Here is an 18013-nt window from a genome sequence, read left to right on the forward strand (position 1 = left end):
ATTACTTCTTTGCCTTACACTGTACTGGCTTATGAAATGTTTCATTGGGACACTCTACTTTCAGATAGCAGAGGAAACCTACAGAGAATTTATTTGCAAAAAAAAAAAAACAAAAACACAAAAATAAACTTGTAGAGCAAAGAGATACTAATGACTTGGAATGAAATTTCCAATAACAGTATATACACATGGGTTTTTAAATAACTTGGAAGGAAGAAAAAGTGAAATGCTTTGGAATCAGTTAACTCAAAAGGTAGTTTTCATAATGCTGAGGATGATTTTGAATAAAACTTTCATGAAATGTGATAATGGAAAAAAACACTAAATTAATATATTTTATATAACATAGTATTTTAAATGTCAATGTATAACTTATAAGTTTCAATTATAACTATACATTTAATTAATCTACATCCTAAATTGTTTATATATTCAAGTTAGCAAAAAAATTTGTTTAGATTTCCCCAAAGAGAAAAGAGGGACATGCTTATATCCTGGATCACCTTCCACTCAACAATATATGGTTTGTCACTGTTTGGGTCTTATTTCTGGGTTTGTTACTACTACACTCAGTGCAACCTAGTTAACATGAGAAGTGGCAGCTCTGAAATGAAATCAAAGGTGAGATGCAATAAAAGGGAAATAGGCAACCTAAAGGATGTGCATGACAAGAAGCCCCATTTTCAGGTAACCAGCCCCAGTCTCATTTGTGTTGCTCTGGAGACAGATTTTTAATAGCTTCTGTTTCATAGCTGCTGGCACTTGTCCCTTTCTCTTTTAAGCTGGCCCTTTTGGAATTCACTGGGTAGGGGCTCTTAATACAAAGCTATCTCCCAAACTACAGAATTTGGAGTTATCAATCCAATCTGTTCTGTACTCTTGCCATCAACTTTGCCTGCCATGTTGAAAATGGGGGGAGAAATAGGGCTTCAAAACGAATGTTTAACATTAATTGGAAAAATGGGGCACCTGGCTGGCTCAGTCAGTAGAGCTAATTCTTGATCTCTCTTGGTTGTGAGTTCAAGCCCCACGTTGAGGGGAGAGCTTACTTAAAAAAAAATAATAACCTGGCAGTCCTGGTGGCTTAGGGGTTTGGCGCCACCTTCAGCCTGGGGTGTGATCCTGGAGACCCAGGATCGAGTTCCACGTCAGGCTCCCTGCATGGAGTCTGCTTCTCCCTCTGCCTGTGTCTCTGCCTCTCTCTCTCTGTCTCTCATGAATAAATAAATAAAATAAAAAATAAAATCTTAAAAAAAAAGAACCTTAAAAACATTAATTGGAAAATGACATAGAAATAAATATTCAGTAACTCAGAAGAGAAAAAATTCTTTCCAAATATATCATGTATCAGTATACACAGCTTCCAAAAACATCATATATCATGTATCAGTATCCATAGCATCACACTTCTGCCTGCTTACTTATTGAGGTTTTCAGTGAGAGAATTGCTTTCTATTTGCTCTTTGTGGTCTTCAGTAAGCTTGCTTGGAGTGTCTTGCAGTTGCTAAGGACAAGAAATTCAATGTTAAGTAGATGGAATCTGTTTCTCTCTTTGTGCAAACAAAATGAGAATAAAAATTCTAAAGAACAACATAAAATAGGGATAATTCTATAGTTGAGAGTGAGAAATATGGGAAATGTAAGCTAATGTAATCTGAATTGAGCCCTGTGTCCCTGTTTCTCCTGGCCGCCTATGGCAACCACACAGACTGTGACATGGGCTAGCCACAGGGTTTCCAAGTCTGTGATATGCCAAAGAAGACTTACACTGTGTTTCTGACTTTGACTGCAATGCTCTAAATATGGCTAAATATTTTCAACTTCATCTGAACAGAAATTAGATATTAAATTTGCCTAAAAACAGAGTATGCTATCCAGTGAAGCATTAATATAGAAAAAAAAAACATACACACAACAAAAAACATAGACTAATACAAGGGTATCTATTAGACTGGAAGATGCTATGTCAGAACATGACTTAAAAATCCATACCACGCCCCAGAAATATACAGGAGCAAGATATGAATCTATCAGATACCACATCTAGCTTGAGTAATCTCAACAGTAACATTTTCAAGCTCTATTGAAAAAACAAAAAAGGCAGAATAACTTCAAAGGCACTGAAACCTAGCTTACTCAAATTGAAGAAATGATTTACCATGGTGTTTTGCTAAATGAGCCATATGCAAAGAAGGCTGACAGGAAGACATACAAATGTTAAAAGCCCAAGAACACCTTTTACATGTAGGCAACAGAAAGAGCTGATCTAATAAAATACAGTACTCTCTTCAGCTGCAGTCACCCATAACTTCTGCATCATGAATTACACTACCACATTTGTATAAAAGTAAAGAAAGGAAATTTCTTTAGCTTCTAAAATTGTCAGGTAGGTACTCTAGTTGTTTTTCAAAACCAATGACCATTTTCCATTGCTTGTGCCTCTTAAGTTTTTCTTTCCCATAACTTTTTCTTACCTCGTTTACATTTTAATTTTCTTTTCTTTTGCTCGCTCTTTTATCCCCCCCGACACCGGCCCAGTATCTTGAGCCTACCAGCAGGATTCTTATGTATTTGTTTAATATTGCTGGGAGCACTTGGAATCAGGGAGGAACAGAAAAACAACTGGCTGAAGGAGTGCAGAAAAATGTTTTCCAATGTTTTGTAAATTCAAAGTTAGGCTTAAAACAAAACAGTTCCAATGTTATCCAAATGAAGTATAATATATCTCTAAAAGAAATGGAAAGAAGTGTACCTTAAGAGCTACAAAATCGTATGGACGAAAGCCAGTACAGGCCCCATGGATCTGGGACATCAATCGAGCGGTTTTTTCCCAGAATCCAAGCAGTGTCCTCTGCAGAAAAAAAAAAAAAAGGTAGTCACTACAGTTACAATTTTTTTCACTGCTATTTTTCCTCACTAGTGTAGGCAGATGAATGGTTGCTGAATAATAAGCAGCAGGAAGTAAAATAAATTTCTAGGTTTGGGGAACCAGGAAGCAGTGTAAATAGTAATTCTGCATAAGAAGTAGCATCTGTATCAGCACATATATGTGCTTCTGTACACAGCTCTGGAATGTACACTGGAGTCAGCTAGAGAGTAATGCTAATAGATGAGAACATCTTCTGAAGAGTCCAAAAGAGAAATGTTAAAAGCACAAAAATACTATATTTGTACAAGGGGTATATGTGTAAATCTTTATGTTGGTAAGCATATATAACCCTTTACTAACTAGGAAAAAAATTATATAAGCCACTAAATTTGGTCTTTCAGTTATGGCATAAGAAAGACCAAAAAAAAGTGTTCTCATGCCAAATCAAGTAATTGGACATTCTCCTGGTGCTTAAAAGTTCCTATCCAAAATGAGGGGGCTGAGTGGAGAGAATAAAGGAGAATTGGACTAATAGCTATTGTGTTTCAGGTGTATGCTACATGGACTGCCAGATACTTTTATTTTCAAGTGCATACTTTCCTGACTCCTGAATTCCACAGTACTGAGCTGAAGGAGGTAGATTTCCTACAAGCCCCAGTGAATGTCCACTCCCTTTAGTTTATTATTATCTTATGTAAATAGAGTTTATTCTATTTTGCTATTCACAAATATCTGTTAAAATTAGTCACTGCTACTAATTAACATCTGACTTATTCACTGCATGCTATATATGTGTGATTTGGGGTAATAAAAGCATAGGTGAGACTGCTGAGGTGAAAGTGGTGGGAGACAGCAACTTGACAGAATGAAAAGAACACGTGGCCCAGCATGAGCAAACTTAGGTTTTTAGCCCAACATTGCCACTTACTTTAATTCTAGGGATCACTTTCCTCAGCTATAAAATGACGAAGTTTTAAACTATTGGGCCACAGCATCTTTGCTTTAAATGAAACTGTATGTAGTTTAAGGTGGAGCAGTTCTGGGTGAACCAGGGTTAATGAGCTGCGAATCCTGCCACGTGAACCTAGATAGCCCCTAAGTCTCCCTCTCCTAGAACACCAAAGAGAACAACATGAAGATACAGGAGTAGATAATCCCTAAGGCCTTTTTCAGCCTAGAATTCTATGATTCTCTATCATAACCTCGGTGAGTCACTTTTCAAAGTCAAAGGAATCTGATTAATTAAGCACTTTTTTATACCCTTTAGACAACTTTTAAAAAGGAGTCTCACCACTCATCAAGGACATGCTGACCATGGAGGTGGGTACCTGGTAGGTAGTGAGTGAGTGAGATAACATATTGCAGCGACTAGCTCCAAGTAAATCCACTTTCTGACAAACATCCATCTTTAACTTGTCAAAAGAAGCTTTGCTATTTCTCACTTGGATCTGTACCTGCAACCACAATAATAGTTGTTATTATTACTGATAATACAGATATAAATATACCACACAGGCTCATGATACATATTTTCAGATACATGAAATTGTAATAAGGAAGACTAATTCCCTTTCCTTGTATTATTATTTCATAATTAATGGTAAAGATTTTGGCTATTTTTAGTAATTGCAGGAGGTTCTTTCTAGTAAATATCTTTATGCTGAGAAAGTATGCAGTGATAAATGGAAAGTATAGTTAAGAAGAAATAACTCCAAAGATTCCAAATAAAAAGAAACATCCAAAACTACTGATGGATAATATGTAGCTAATAGAAGAATGAACAGAAAAAGGACAAGTTAAAGTGTTGAGAAGCATTAATGATAGTTCTGAATCATGGAGATAGATTTATAAATTTAAATATAGGCCTGTCATATTTCTTATACACAAGTATGAATACTCAACCTTTAATACACTTATTAATTCATTCAACATATATTTATAAGGTATCTATTTTGTGCCAGGCACTGGGATATTGTGGTGAACAAAACAATGTTCTTTCCTACCATCCTTGAATGGGGAGGCACAGGAAAAACAGTAGCAAATAAATATATAAGATCCTCTCAAGTTGCAAAGATAACATACAAGTGAAAAGGAATGATAACTTTTGGTAAGATGATCAGGGAGGCCTTTGGTGAGCTCATGCAAGATGTGTGAACTGGGACAGAAAGATGGTAGGTGAGCCAGGCCAAGATTCTGAGAAGAGCATCCCAGGCTTGGGGAAAATCAAAGACAAAAGTCCTGGGTGTGGGAGGTGGGCAAAGAGCTTAATATGTTTGCAGAACAATATGGAAGAGGCTAGAGCATATTCCTTCCTGGGGCATGGAAAGGGCTAGAGTATAGAAAGTGCAAGATGCGGCTGCACACATGCCAGGAACCAGACTGTGCAGGGCTATTTGGGTCCAGATAAGTTTAAAATCATTCTTCTTTATTAAAGCATAGGTGAAATTCAGATAACATAAACTTAACCATTAAAAAATATATAATTCAGTGACATTACTGTATTCACAATGTTGTCTAACAACTCCCTTGGATTGTATTCTAATTGTCAAGGATTATAAAGTGGAAAGAATAACAGGTTGCTGTGACCTATACAGCTGGTATAAAGAATCCATCAATATTAACTATGATTTGTATTATATGTACTCTTAATACATATGAAATAAAAGAGTGAATTTTATTATTCATATATGGTAAATTTAGGGGATACAATTCATAAGTAGTTTATTTAGCAAAAACATAAGTCCATACATACTTTAAAAGTCTGTGGTCAAACTATGTATTGTAGAAGAAGAAAAATCTGATAATCTTCACTTTTTCTTATAATAAGTTATTTATCTGAATTTTTACTTAAATTATTTATTTATTCCTCATTTAACAAACTATTTCCCTCCTGCAAACAAATCCCAAAAGTACAGGGAAGCAACACCTAAAGGGCAATGATACCTATTATGAAAAGGATAAAAAAATTAATGGAAAAGGTTGATGGAGTAGGGATGTCAAAGAGTTAAAAAAAAAGTGTAAAAAGTTTTTGTACTTCAAAGATCTCCAAGGAACCAAGAATTTATAATATAACGTGTTTTGAAAATAGCTTGATATTTTATGGTCTTGATTATTCTGTATAAGTTCAATGGGTATGTGTATCAAGAAAAGGAAAAGGATGTATTTTCATACTTTTCTGAACTTTTCCATTTGTTTTAGGGTGTCTGGGTCCAGTTCTTGGGATACATCTTTCATCCACAGCAGGGCTCCTCTGTATTCTGTGCGTGCTTGCTCCATCCGATTAATTGTCATCAAGGTATCAGATACTGCCCTTTGACTGAAAGTTGCTACTTCTTGCTTAAGACGAGACAGAGGCGTATACAGGGCCAATCTAATGACGGAGAGGTAAAAATGAGAGGGATGTACATCCCATGAACAAAACAAATAAAAACAAAGGTTTAAAACCATAAAGCATATCAGCATATCTGCTGTCAAGATGAGTCCATAAAACAGGAAATTATTAAGATGCCTAAGGAACTTTAGAAAGCAAATAAAGATCATACAGCCAACCTTGAATTGTTTTTTTTTAATTTATTTTTTATTGGTGTTCAATTTACTAACATACAGAATAACCCCCAGTGCCGTCACCCATTCACTCCCACCCCCCGCCCTCCTCCCCTTCTACCACCCCTAGTTCGTTTCCCAGAGTTAGCAGTCTTTACGTTCTGTCTCCCTTTCTGATATTTCCCACACATTTCTTCTCCCTTCCCTTATATTCCCTTTCACTATTATTTATATTCCCCAAACGAATGAGAACATATAATGTTTGTCCTTCTCCGACTGACTTATAATAATGTGTCTGTATCTCTCCCTTTTCTTATTCTAAGAAATACATAATTTTTGCAACATTTTGGATATTAATCCATGTATAAATAATCTGCCAAGTAAATCTGCATTTAGAAAAGAGTTCCATGGGTAAAAGAGATCCTGTATTCACAAAGCATAATCCTAGATAAATAGAAAGTCTTTCATATGACAAATTAGGTATAGAAAAGCAGATAAAATGCTAGAAGAACTAATGAGTATTGAGTTCTTAGCAGCTAAGGATGAGGACAAAAAAACCAAGGATTTAAGAAACACAAATCAAACCCAGCTCCTCTGGTCTGCTTTTTTGACTTAGTGGCACTGAAGGGCCTTGTATTGATTGTCCCTTTGTAATTTCCTTAATGATGGGTTTTGCATTGATGTGGTATTACAGAATAAAGCCACTTAAGTTATACATCATCATTATAGGTCTGATAAGACCTGTTTTTATTTTTCTTCTGAAACTGCAAAGATTTTGGCTGTATTTAGTAAATGCAGGAGAGGGATCCCTGGATGGCTCAGTGGTTTAGTGCCTGCCTTTGGCCCAGGGCATAATCCTGGAGTCCTGGGATCGAGTTCCGCATCCGGCTCCCTGCATGGAGCCTGCTTCTCTGTCTGCCTGTGTCTCTGCCTCTGCCTCTGCCTCTCTCTCTCTCTCTCAATCTCTCTCTAATAAATAAAATATTTTTAAAAAGTAAATGTAGGAGATTCTTTGCAGTAGGTATCTTCATGTTAAAAATCTGTAAAGTGATAAATGCCAAATAATTAAGAAGAAAAAATGCCCTTGCTTAAAATGAGGAAAAATTCTAATGTATTCCTAGATAGTATAGTATCCAAAGAAAAGAGAGAATAATTAAAATATTCATATTTTATATGTGTGTGCCTCTGTTACATTAAACCATAAGAAATTTAAAAATAGGGCAGCCCCAGTGGCACAGTGGTTTGGCGCTGCCTGCAGCCTGGGGGTATGATCCTGGAGACCCGGGATCGAGTCCCATGTCGGGCTCCCTGCATGGAGCCTGCTTCTCCCTCTGCCTGTGTCTCTGCCTCTCAGTCTCTTCTCTCTCTCAATAAAATAAATAAATCTTTAAAAAAAATTTTAAATAGGCTTAAAGCCTATTTATAGGAATTAAGCAACCTAGAATGTCAATTTTTAAGTAATTCTTAATCTTTTTTTTTTTTTTTAAGATTTCATCTATTTACTCATGAGAGACACAGAGAAAGAGCGCGCGAGAGGCAGAGACACAAGCAGAGGGAGAAGCAGGCCCCATGCAGGGAGTCTGACGCGGGACTCGATCCCGGGTCTCCAGGATCACACCCTGGGCTGCAGACAGCGCTAAACTGCTGCGCCACCAGGGCTGCCCTAAGTAATTCTTTTACATACAAAATAAGTTAGGCATCAAAACAATTATATGCTGTAATAAATTTCTCTTTTAACCCTTTACTAGAATGATAAGTAATCTTTATAAATATGCAAATTTAAATACATAGGTCAAAACTGTATGTTGACTACAGATTAAAGGATGATGTAAAACATAGTAAACCTTTGCTTGGCTGAAGAACAGAGTGCCTTGCCAGTAGCATCCATCATTTTACCAGCTTGTGTCATATCCCGTTCTGCTTGAAACTTTAAAAAGAGCCCTAGTTCATTTTCTTCCTCTGATATAACTAGAAAAAAAATTACAGTATAGTTAACTGTTTCATTTCACCATTTGTTTAAAACACACAACTAAAATTCTCACAGCAATAATTCTCTATACACAAGAATTACTTGGGGGAAGGAAAGGCTTATTTTAAAAATGCAAATTCCTGGGACTCCATTTCCAGAGATTCTGATTTTATAGGTCTGAGGATCCGCTTCCCCCTACCCACAAGTATTCCAGATGGTTCTAATGTAGTGAATTCATGGACCTTGCTTCAGGAAAGACTGATCTTTAGTGGAAAAAAAAATTCCAAAATGACAAAACCACAAATGATACATTTCCAAATGTGTAGACATGCATTTTATCATTGCCTCTTACAAAGTATTTGTTTCCTATTTAAACTAAACTTAATCTTGACTTCCACCGTGGCTTCAGTGGCCTATGCTTAGTATTTCAGGCTCATAGACATCTACAATTTTATGCTGAAACCCTATAAGTTGTCATGTAGTACACTACTACTCAGAGTGCGGTCTACTGACCAATTCCAGTCCAGAACCATTTGTCACTGGCCTGTGACAAGTACCAAAACTAAACAAAGCTGTTTAGAAACTTTTACTAATTTGACTATATCTGTTGAATCTAATAATAAAAAAGTGTGCTTATATTTTACGTATCTTCTTTAATTTCATTTTTCTAGAAATTCTTTTTTATTGTATATTACAAAAGTGTCAGTTTACAACAGATTGAAAGTAAAACACAAAACAAAGTGGTCTTTGGGATCCCTGGGTGGCGCAGCGGTTTGGCGCCTGCCTTTGGCCCGGGGCGCGATCCTGGAGACCCGGGATCGAATCCCACGTCGGGCTCCCGGTGCATGGAGCCTGCTTCTTTCTCTGCCTCTCTCTCTCTCTCTCTCTCTCTCTGTGTGTGTGTGTGTGTGTGTGTGTGTGACTATCATAAATAAATAAAAATTAAAAAATAAAAAAAATAAAAAAAAAAACAAAGTGGTCTTTGACCACAAAGTTTTAGAAGTCTGACCCTCTAATCACAATAAGACCAGTAAGTGTGTGGGGAGGAGCCCATAAAGTGTTCAAATTATAAGCTTAAAGTGAAAAATGACTATAGTCATCCCTAATTTCACCCTGGTTTATTGCTTGGAAAAAGTGATTTAAAAACTGAAAAGGGAAGGGGTGCCTGGCTGGCTCAATCAGTAGAACATGTGACTTCTGATCTTGAGGTCTTGAGTTCAAGCCCCACACTGGGCATAGAGCCTTCTTTTAAAAAAACACACACAAAACAAACTGAAAGAGAAGTCCCTCGATACCTCTGAGGCAGCAGCGGAACTCAAGCCCACTCACTTGTTAGCTCCCCATTCCCACTGCTATTTGCTGTCACCTCTTTGTCATAAAGAACCATTCACAAAATAGTTCAGTAAACTACTGTTTTTACATTAAATCTTTCATTCTCAAAAACACAAGTAAATTATTTATTTTCAAAGGGAATTATTGGATAATATCTATTTTATAGATATTATTAGGATTTCATACCATTGAGTCTTAGCTGGTATTTCTCAACTATCTTCAGAAGTTCAGTGCATGTCTCTTGAATGGAGTGAAAAACCTTTGAAATATAAATTTTATTAGGACAATTTAAAGAACCATAAACAAATATATCTGTTATAAGCACTTTGAAAGTAGAACATTTTTTTTTATAGGTGCTAGGTCTATTTTCCTTGACTTTGATGTACTTCAGTATTGATTTTATTTTTGATGTAAAAAATTTAGATTCCCCCATGAGGGCTGGAAAAAATGGTGATAAATACATGGGAACTAATAAAATTTGTAACTGTGAAGTCTGTCCTCCTTTCAGCTCCAAACTACCTAAATAGCAAAAATGTAAATCCAATATAAACTGTTTCAAATACTGCCAATTGAGAAGAGTACAGATAATTTTAGAAAATGTTAACTTTCAATCTGGCTTTTCTACAATATTATCCTAAGCAAAACAGGCCAGTGAATAACCATAAAAATTAAATAATAGGGCAGCCCAGGTGGCTCAGCGGTTTAGTGCTGCCTTCAGCCCAGGGCATGATCCTAGAGACCCGGGATCGAGTCCCATGTTGGGCTCCCGCATGGAGCCTGCTTCTCCCTCTGCCTATGTCTCTGCCTCTCTCTCTCTCTCTGTCTCTCATGAATAAATAAATAAAATCTTTAAAAAAATTAAATAATGTATTACAATATCAAAAATAAATTACTTTTGGATTGTTTTTGTTTAGAATTTTCCCTTCATTACTACTGTTGCTAATAACTAACAAAAAATAAAACATCCAGTAGACACCCATTTCAAAGCAAGCACATGAAAGTTGAAGATTAGGATACATTATACACATGAGGTAACTCTTCTCACACATCTATAAATTTAGGTTTTTCCCAGGGAGATGAGGTGGCATAAATAGGTTTTAGGGGACAGCCTTCTTCCCATGAAGTCCCATGCTGAAAAACTGTTGTAAGACTTTAGTTCACAAAGACCTTGGCACAGCACAGTATTAGGCCCTAACCCTTTGAATATCAAAAAAATTTCTGATGTCACCATTTAGCCTGAATTGCCTCTCTGAAACAGTTTTGTTATTATTTTGATATGTGATCAGACCTAAGGAAGATCAGTGATAGACTAAAATCTAAATGGAGGAGCAACTATTAACTTTCCACCTAAGTTTACGTATGTTTGAAATGAATGTGGTATATGGACTTACCAGCTTAAAAAGCTGTTTTAAATTCATATGGAAGACTAGAAAAGAATATAAACATGAGTGTTCTACTATGATGAAATGATCATGGTTGGTTTTTTTCCCATAGGCCTTTGAAAGATTTATATATATGATTGCTTTTTATTTTTACAATGAAAGTTTAAATGTGAGGGAGGGATAACTTGACAAAATTGTAATATATTTAAAGTGAACAACATGATGATTTCAGTATACACACAATGAAAAATTATCTCACTCTCAAAAAATATACTACAATTGTGGGAGAAAGTACTTGGGTGATTTCAAATATTTGTCTAATGTACAGGAATATAAAATATTCTTGGATTCCCTGACAATGTATAAATAAGACAGGAAAATCTACTTCTGTGGGAATCGTATGTGGAAATAGTGAACAGAAAAAAAAAAAAAAAGGAAATAGTGAACAGTTCCTTTAGCCTTAAAACATTTATTACTTATAATCAAGTCACTTAATTTTTTCCACGTTTGTCATTGAATCCTAAGAAGAATACTTTTCAATGCAAATAGTAAAAGCTTGTTAATTTGTTATTTCCACATTGTTATGGCCATAAGTTTACATTTTGTAGGATAAAAATACTTGGTAGATTATGACCTATTTTGAGACCTATACTTTTTAAGGATTGCAACAAATGAGTATATTCCAAGCATAATAGAACTCCTGCTTGGAAATATCTTTAAAGGCTATCTTCAATTAGTATACATACATAGAATTAGTAAACCTGCATTTAAAAACCCAGACCTTTCTGTATATACAGGAAACTTTCTTCCAATTAGCTTAAGTACTTAAAAGTATAAAACACTTGCAGGTTTAAAGTCGTTTCATGGGAATTACTCCTTTTATTTAAAATGAAAAACATAGCCAAAAAAATGCATTACAAATAACTCTATCCCTTAATTATAGAAACAAAAACTAACTTATAAAAATCCTCACTCAGGGGTCACTGGCTGACTCAGTTGGTGGAGCATGCAGCTCTTGATCTCAGGGTCCTGAGTTTGAACCCCACATTAGGTGTAGAGATTACTTAAATAAGAAATAAACTTAAAAAAATAAAAAAATAAAAACCCTCACTCACTTTGATTTCAATTAATTTCAGTGAGGTATAAGATTTCATGTAAAAGTAGTACAAAATATTATGGCATGATATATAAGGAGTATACGGTACCAATTAGGAATATAATTGATTCATTAATATTTAGCTTAAACACTAATGCTTGTGCCAGATAAATTACTTAATTATTTTTTCTTCAATTTATAATACCAGTTCTGCCAATTCTCAATTTGTGAGAAATGTGACCTACTCAGAAGATCTGATTGACAGATGAATAGAACTGAACATTCTATTATCAAATCTGCAAGTTCTCCAGTCTTAATTCCAAATTAAATACAAAGAATACAAATACATTCTTAAATACAAAGAATCTTCAAATTTACCTCGAGTTTAGCATCCAGTTCAGCATCAGATGCCACCACGTGCTCATCCTCCTTTTTTCCTGTTGCTTTGATAAAGACTTGCTTAGTTTTCCAGTATTTCTTTTGCATTCTGCTAACTACTGACTGGTTATCTTCTGGTCTGGGTTGCCCAAAGGAATCCATGGAGTGACTACAAAGAACAGATTAAAATTTCTTAAATTTTTTTCAATAACATGTATCTAGTCAGCTAGTATTTAATCCAATTGAAAAAGTGAAAAATATATCAAGTGGAATATTAATAGCTACACATACTAATATTCGCTCTGTATGGTCTAAATTTATGATACAACTTGTACAAGTAACAGGCAAAAATGTCAATGATAATTACATTAATTTCAGTTAGAAGATGTGATAAAACTATTATAATTCTGCTATAATTATTGGAAATAATTTTATTTAACCAATCTATTTGTAGACATATATTAGTTTGTAATTTTTGCTTTGTAATAATACTGCAAAATGAATTTATATACACATCTTTGCATATTACTATCATTTCCTTAGAAAAGTTTGCTATAGTTATAACTGCTGTGTCAGAATAGACATTTAATAAATATTCTCAGATATGCAAAGATTCAGATACATACTCTCCTTTAAAACCCAAAGGAAAAAAAAAAAACCAAAGAAATACTTTAGTATTCAATAAATAAACAGAAATAAAAACTTAGGTATAGGGTAGATATGTTAGAAATAAAGATGGGGAGTGCCTAGCTGGCTCAGTCTGAACAGTATGCAACTCTTGATCCTGGGGTCATAGGCTGAGCCCCATTTGAGGTTTAAAAAGTTATTAAAAAAACAAAGAAGGAAATTATAACCTGACAAACTTGAAAATTAATGTCTGAGCAGTTCTTAATACAGTTAATATGGCTATATCAGGAAATGCAAATGTGAAAAGTATTCCTTAAGGAAACGTAAAGAAAGAAATAATAATAGTTTTAAAAGCCTAAATTATTCCATTAAATGGTGTGAGGCAGGAACACAGGGAGGTACTAAAGTACGTGATTTTTGTTTTCAGGGGAATCAACAGATATTGACGTATTATTAATGTTAGTAAAGAAATAAAAGTTCATTTTCTTTTTTTTTTTTAAGTAATCACAAAGTAAATAAAAACAGAATGTCTGCTTTCTAAATTACCAGAGACAATAAAAAAGAAAAACCAGCAAGCAGGCTGGGAAAAACAAGATTAAAGCAACATCAAACAAGACTAAGGCAGGGCAGCCTGGGTGGCTCAGCAGTTTAGCACCACCTTCGGCCCAGGGCGTGATCCTGGAGACGCCGGATCAACTCCTGTGTCGGGCTTCCTGCGTGGAGCCTGCTTCTGTCTCTGCCTCTCTCTATCTGTTTTTCATGAATAAATAAGTAAAAAAAAAAAAAAAAAAAGACTAAGGCAAACAATATAAACTAAGATGACAGAATAAGAACAATGACACTATTTAGTATGATAAATGCAAACTTCCTTTCAAATATAAACAATTTCAAACCATAAAAAACAAAAAAACTACATCCAACTCCATGCTATTTGGGGTCCACCTCAAACAAAATGAGATAGAAACGAAAGTAGGAATAGCCATACTAATATCAGACCAAGTAGGTTTAAATAAAAAGCATTAAACAAAACAAAGATAAAATCTAAACTCCCCAAGTGGCCACTTGCCAGATATCCTCTGAATATTCGCCGTTGGATATCCAGTTTAGATGAGTTACCATCTAACTGCAGAACCTCTCATATGCTATGCTGGGTAACTTGGCTAGACATAAGTTGAGACAGAAAATAGAAAAAGAATTTAATCTTGGTACAGAGTCAAATTGGATTTGACATAATCATTATATTGTTCCAACACATAAAGAGTCTTGAGAGAAAACTTGCAGTTCATCTTTCCCATCCAATTTGTCTCCTTTGGCAGCTTCCACTTAGTTTTCCCTCTAGACTGTTATTAGCATGAGGGTCAGTCCAGTTTTATGACAAACTGCTGATTTCTTCTACTAAGCTGACTGTCAGCTTAGGTCCGATCAGTTAAGAGAACAAAATTTAGGGAGCATCAGAAGAGAACATCTCTTCTCCACCTCAACTGCAATGCTGACACAGCTCAAAGAGTATATTCCTTGCCTCTCTCCACTCCCTCATTATCTCCTTCATGGAGGAGAAAAAGTAACTTACCAGACTGGACTTGAGAGAAATAAACTTAGTCCTCCCTTTCCTCTCTGGAAGCTATCCTGCCTGAAAAGAGCACACATTTTCTGGCAAGGGGAGGATAGTGGCTGGGGTGTAAATCTACAAAAGATGAGATTTGCATATTTGTGCTTCTCACTCTGTGCCTCCTACCCCTGTGCTCTGTCAAATAAACGAAATTTTTAAAAAATTTCTTTAAAAGTTATAGTTCGGGGATGCCTGGGTGACTCGGCAGTTAAGCGGCTGCCTTTGGCTCAGGATGTGATCCTGGGGTTCCAGGATCCAATGCAATCCAATCCAATCCAGCCCACATTGGGCTCCCTGCGAGGAGCCTGCTTCTCCCTCTGCCTAGGTCTCTGCCTCTTGTCTCTCATGAATAAATAAAATCTCTAAAAAAAAAAGTTATAGTTCAACATATGCAGACAAATATAATAGTTAAATTGTCAACATTCTGCCATTTTAAAAATAGACTCTTCATTTTAAGATTTATTCATCTGAGAGAGAGAGAGAGAGAGAGCGTGCACATGGATGGGAGGGGCAGAAGGAGAGGAAAAGAGAATCCCAAGCAGACCCCACACTGACCACACAGAGCCCAATGTGGGGCTCAATCCCAGAACCCCAAGACCATGACCTGAGACGAAATTGAGTCAGACACTTAACCAACTGTGCCATCCAGGTATCCTAATATTCTGCCATTTTTAAAAAAAAGATTTTATTTATTTATTCATGAGACACAGAGAGAAGAAAAGAAGCAGAGACACAGGCAGAGGGAGAAGCAGGCTCCACGCAAGGAGCCCAACGTGGAACTCGATCCCAGGACTCCAGGATCACGCCCTGGGCCAAAGGCAGGCACTAAATCGCTGAGCCACCCAGGCTTCCCTAGTGTGTTCTTTTTTTATTGCCCTGCATTGGTCTAAAGAATTAGGAAACAAATAATGTAAGGTATAGTAGCTGAAAGCCAAAAATCCCATTTTTTGTTATTAACAATGGCAAAGTTTGTAGATACAGTTCAGTGTGAAAGCTAAATGGTCCTCCTCACTGAGCATCAGGACTAAACAAATTTGCCAACTAGTCAGAGGTAACTAGATTAGGGCAGGTTTCCCCAAATGGGAAGAGAAAGGATAGCTAACCATTATTTCTTATATCCTATAGTTTCCTTCTTTGCTCTTGAAACGGTCCATCTTTAATAGTTCTTATAGTGAATCCTGTGGGTAAAAAATGCTTGGTCTTTTTTTTTTTTTTTTTTAAAGATTTATTTATTTATTCATTCAGAGAGAGCGAAGGGAGAGGCAGAGACACAGGAAGAGGGAGAAGCAAGCTCCACGCAGAAAGCCCAATGCGGGACTCGATCCTGGGTCTCCAGAATCACACCCCGGGCTGCAGGCAGCGCTAAACCGCTGCACCACCAGGGCTGCCCATGCTTGGTCTTGATATCTATGAAACTCTATTTTGCTTTCTTTCATGTTTGTTTTTGTTTTTTTTTTTTAAGATTTATTTATTTGAGTGAGAGCACAAGCTGAGGGAAGGGCAACGGAGAGGGAGAGAATCCTCAGACTCCCCACTGAGCTTGGAGCCTGAGGTGGGGCTTGATCCCAGGACTCCGAAATCATGACCCAAGCCAAAACCAAAAGTTGGATACTCAACCGACTGAGCCACCCAGGTGCCCCCATTCAATGTTTCTTGTATATAAAAGTCTAGACTAACAACTTCTTGTATTTTTCCTTTTTTTTTAAGCTATCACTATTGGTCCATGCAAGATTCATTTTATTTGTTCGTTGATTTTTTTTAACTCCTTTCTCATTTCCATCTCTCCTCACAATCATTCTAATGTGTTAAATGTGTACTTTTTTATCTGAATGTATTCTTCTAAAATGTGTTATGTACACATTCTAGCATACACAAATGTTACAGTGTTGTAGATTTCTGACTTTTTGGGTATTTTTCACTCAGCCCTTTGTTTTTAGGTCCTATATACGTTGCTATGTATGCATGTGTTCTGTTGTTTCCATTACATAGCATTCTTTAGTGTTTAATTCTTTGAAGACAGAATCCCCATGTCTTAGGGCATCTGCTGTAGTCAATGAGAACTCTGGAGTCAAACTATCGCTTCTTCTGAGTAAATTTTATCATCTTTTGAATCTTTTGGAGTATTCTATTTAATGTTGATGCCCTCAGGCTCTCTAGGATATGTTTTGGTAGGGTATTATCATTCTGGAGATTCAGGTCCTTTCTTTTAAGCCATAATTTCTTCTTTTTTATCTACTTCTTCTTTTGGGTATTATTCATTATACATCTTTTTTTTTTTTTTAAGATTTTATTTATTTATTCATGAGAGACACGGAAAGGGGGCGGGGCGGGCAGGGACACAGGCAGAGGGAGAAGCAGGCTCCATGCAGGGAGCCCGACGTGGGACTTGATCCCAGGACTCCAGGATCACGCCCTGGGCTGAAGGCAGGTGCCAAACCGCTGAGCCACCCAGGGATCCCCTCTTTATACATCTTAATGGATCATTTTTGTATCTGTTTTTCTGTGCCGTATTTTGGGTAAATTCCTCACTACAATCTTCCAATTTATAAATTCTCTTTTACAGTTCTGTCTAGAGTTCATCACAGCTATTGACGTTTTTTTAGTATCCAGTGACTGCTTCTTGATTTCTTTCTTTTGTAATTTCCAAGATTTCTAATTGGTTCTTCTTCATATTCTTCTAATTTCATGTCTTTTTTAACAGTTAACATTCTATAATTTTTCTCTGTAGCAGCATAAATATATAGTATTCTTAGACTTTTCCATAAAATTATTTTCACCTGCAATGAATTCATGTTCCAAATGTCAATTTTGTTGGCTGAATTTTATAGGCTTATTGTGAGTACAGAATCTTTAATTTTTTCCTTCTCCTCAGTGGTTATTCCTCTTTACTACTGGTTATTCACTTGTTTCCAGTTCACCTTCAGGGTTCCCACTTCCACAGCATCTTAAACGGTTACCTTAGAGCCTCTGTTAGAATGATAACTGAAATACTATTGACCTAATCAGGTCTGAAGAAACAGTGCATGGGAAACACTTTAATTTCTACTAACCTGCAGAAACTGAACTCCTAAATGCCAGAGCCTATTTCTATACTGTGAGCTCAGCACATCTGTTTCAGCTCCACTCACTACTTTATTTTTCTATTTTGTTTTTGGTTCATAATTATCTTATTATCTAGCTAAGATACATCTTTTTGGGGTTGCTTCTT

At 36.1% G+C, this 18013-nt stretch overlaps 1 protein-coding gene across 5 annotated transcripts in view; it reads right to left on the minus strand.

Annotated features, from left to right (window-relative positions):
* The window catches only part of ICA1L (islet cell autoantigen 1 like), an 80113-nt gene that overhangs the window by 40118 nt on the left and 21982 nt on the right, over positions 1–18013 (minus strand). For all 5 annotated transcript variants that reach the window (XM_049106666.1, XM_049106665.1, XM_025441970.3 and 2 more), the window contains exons 3-9: positions 12570–12738; positions 9900–9972; positions 8257–8380; positions 6041–6239; positions 4198–4323; positions 2753–2851; positions 1422–1504 (exon numbers count right to left, since the gene is read on the minus strand). In XM_049106666.1, coding sequence (XP_048962623.1) covers positions 1422–1504; positions 2753–2851; positions 4198–4323; positions 6041–6239; positions 8257–8380; positions 9900–9972; positions 12570–12738 — 873 coding nt within the window. The remainder of the gene's footprint in view (positions 1–1421; positions 1505–2752; positions 2852–4197; positions 4324–6040; positions 6240–8256; positions 8381–9899; positions 9973–12569; positions 12739–18013) is intronic.

Source organism: Canis lupus, chromosome 37, assembly GCF_003254725.2.
Source record: "Canis lupus dingo isolate Sandy chromosome 37, ASM325472v2, whole genome shotgun sequence".
In the NCBI taxonomy this organism is placed as follows: domain Eukaryota; kingdom Metazoa; phylum Chordata; class Mammalia; order Carnivora; family Canidae; genus Canis; species Canis lupus.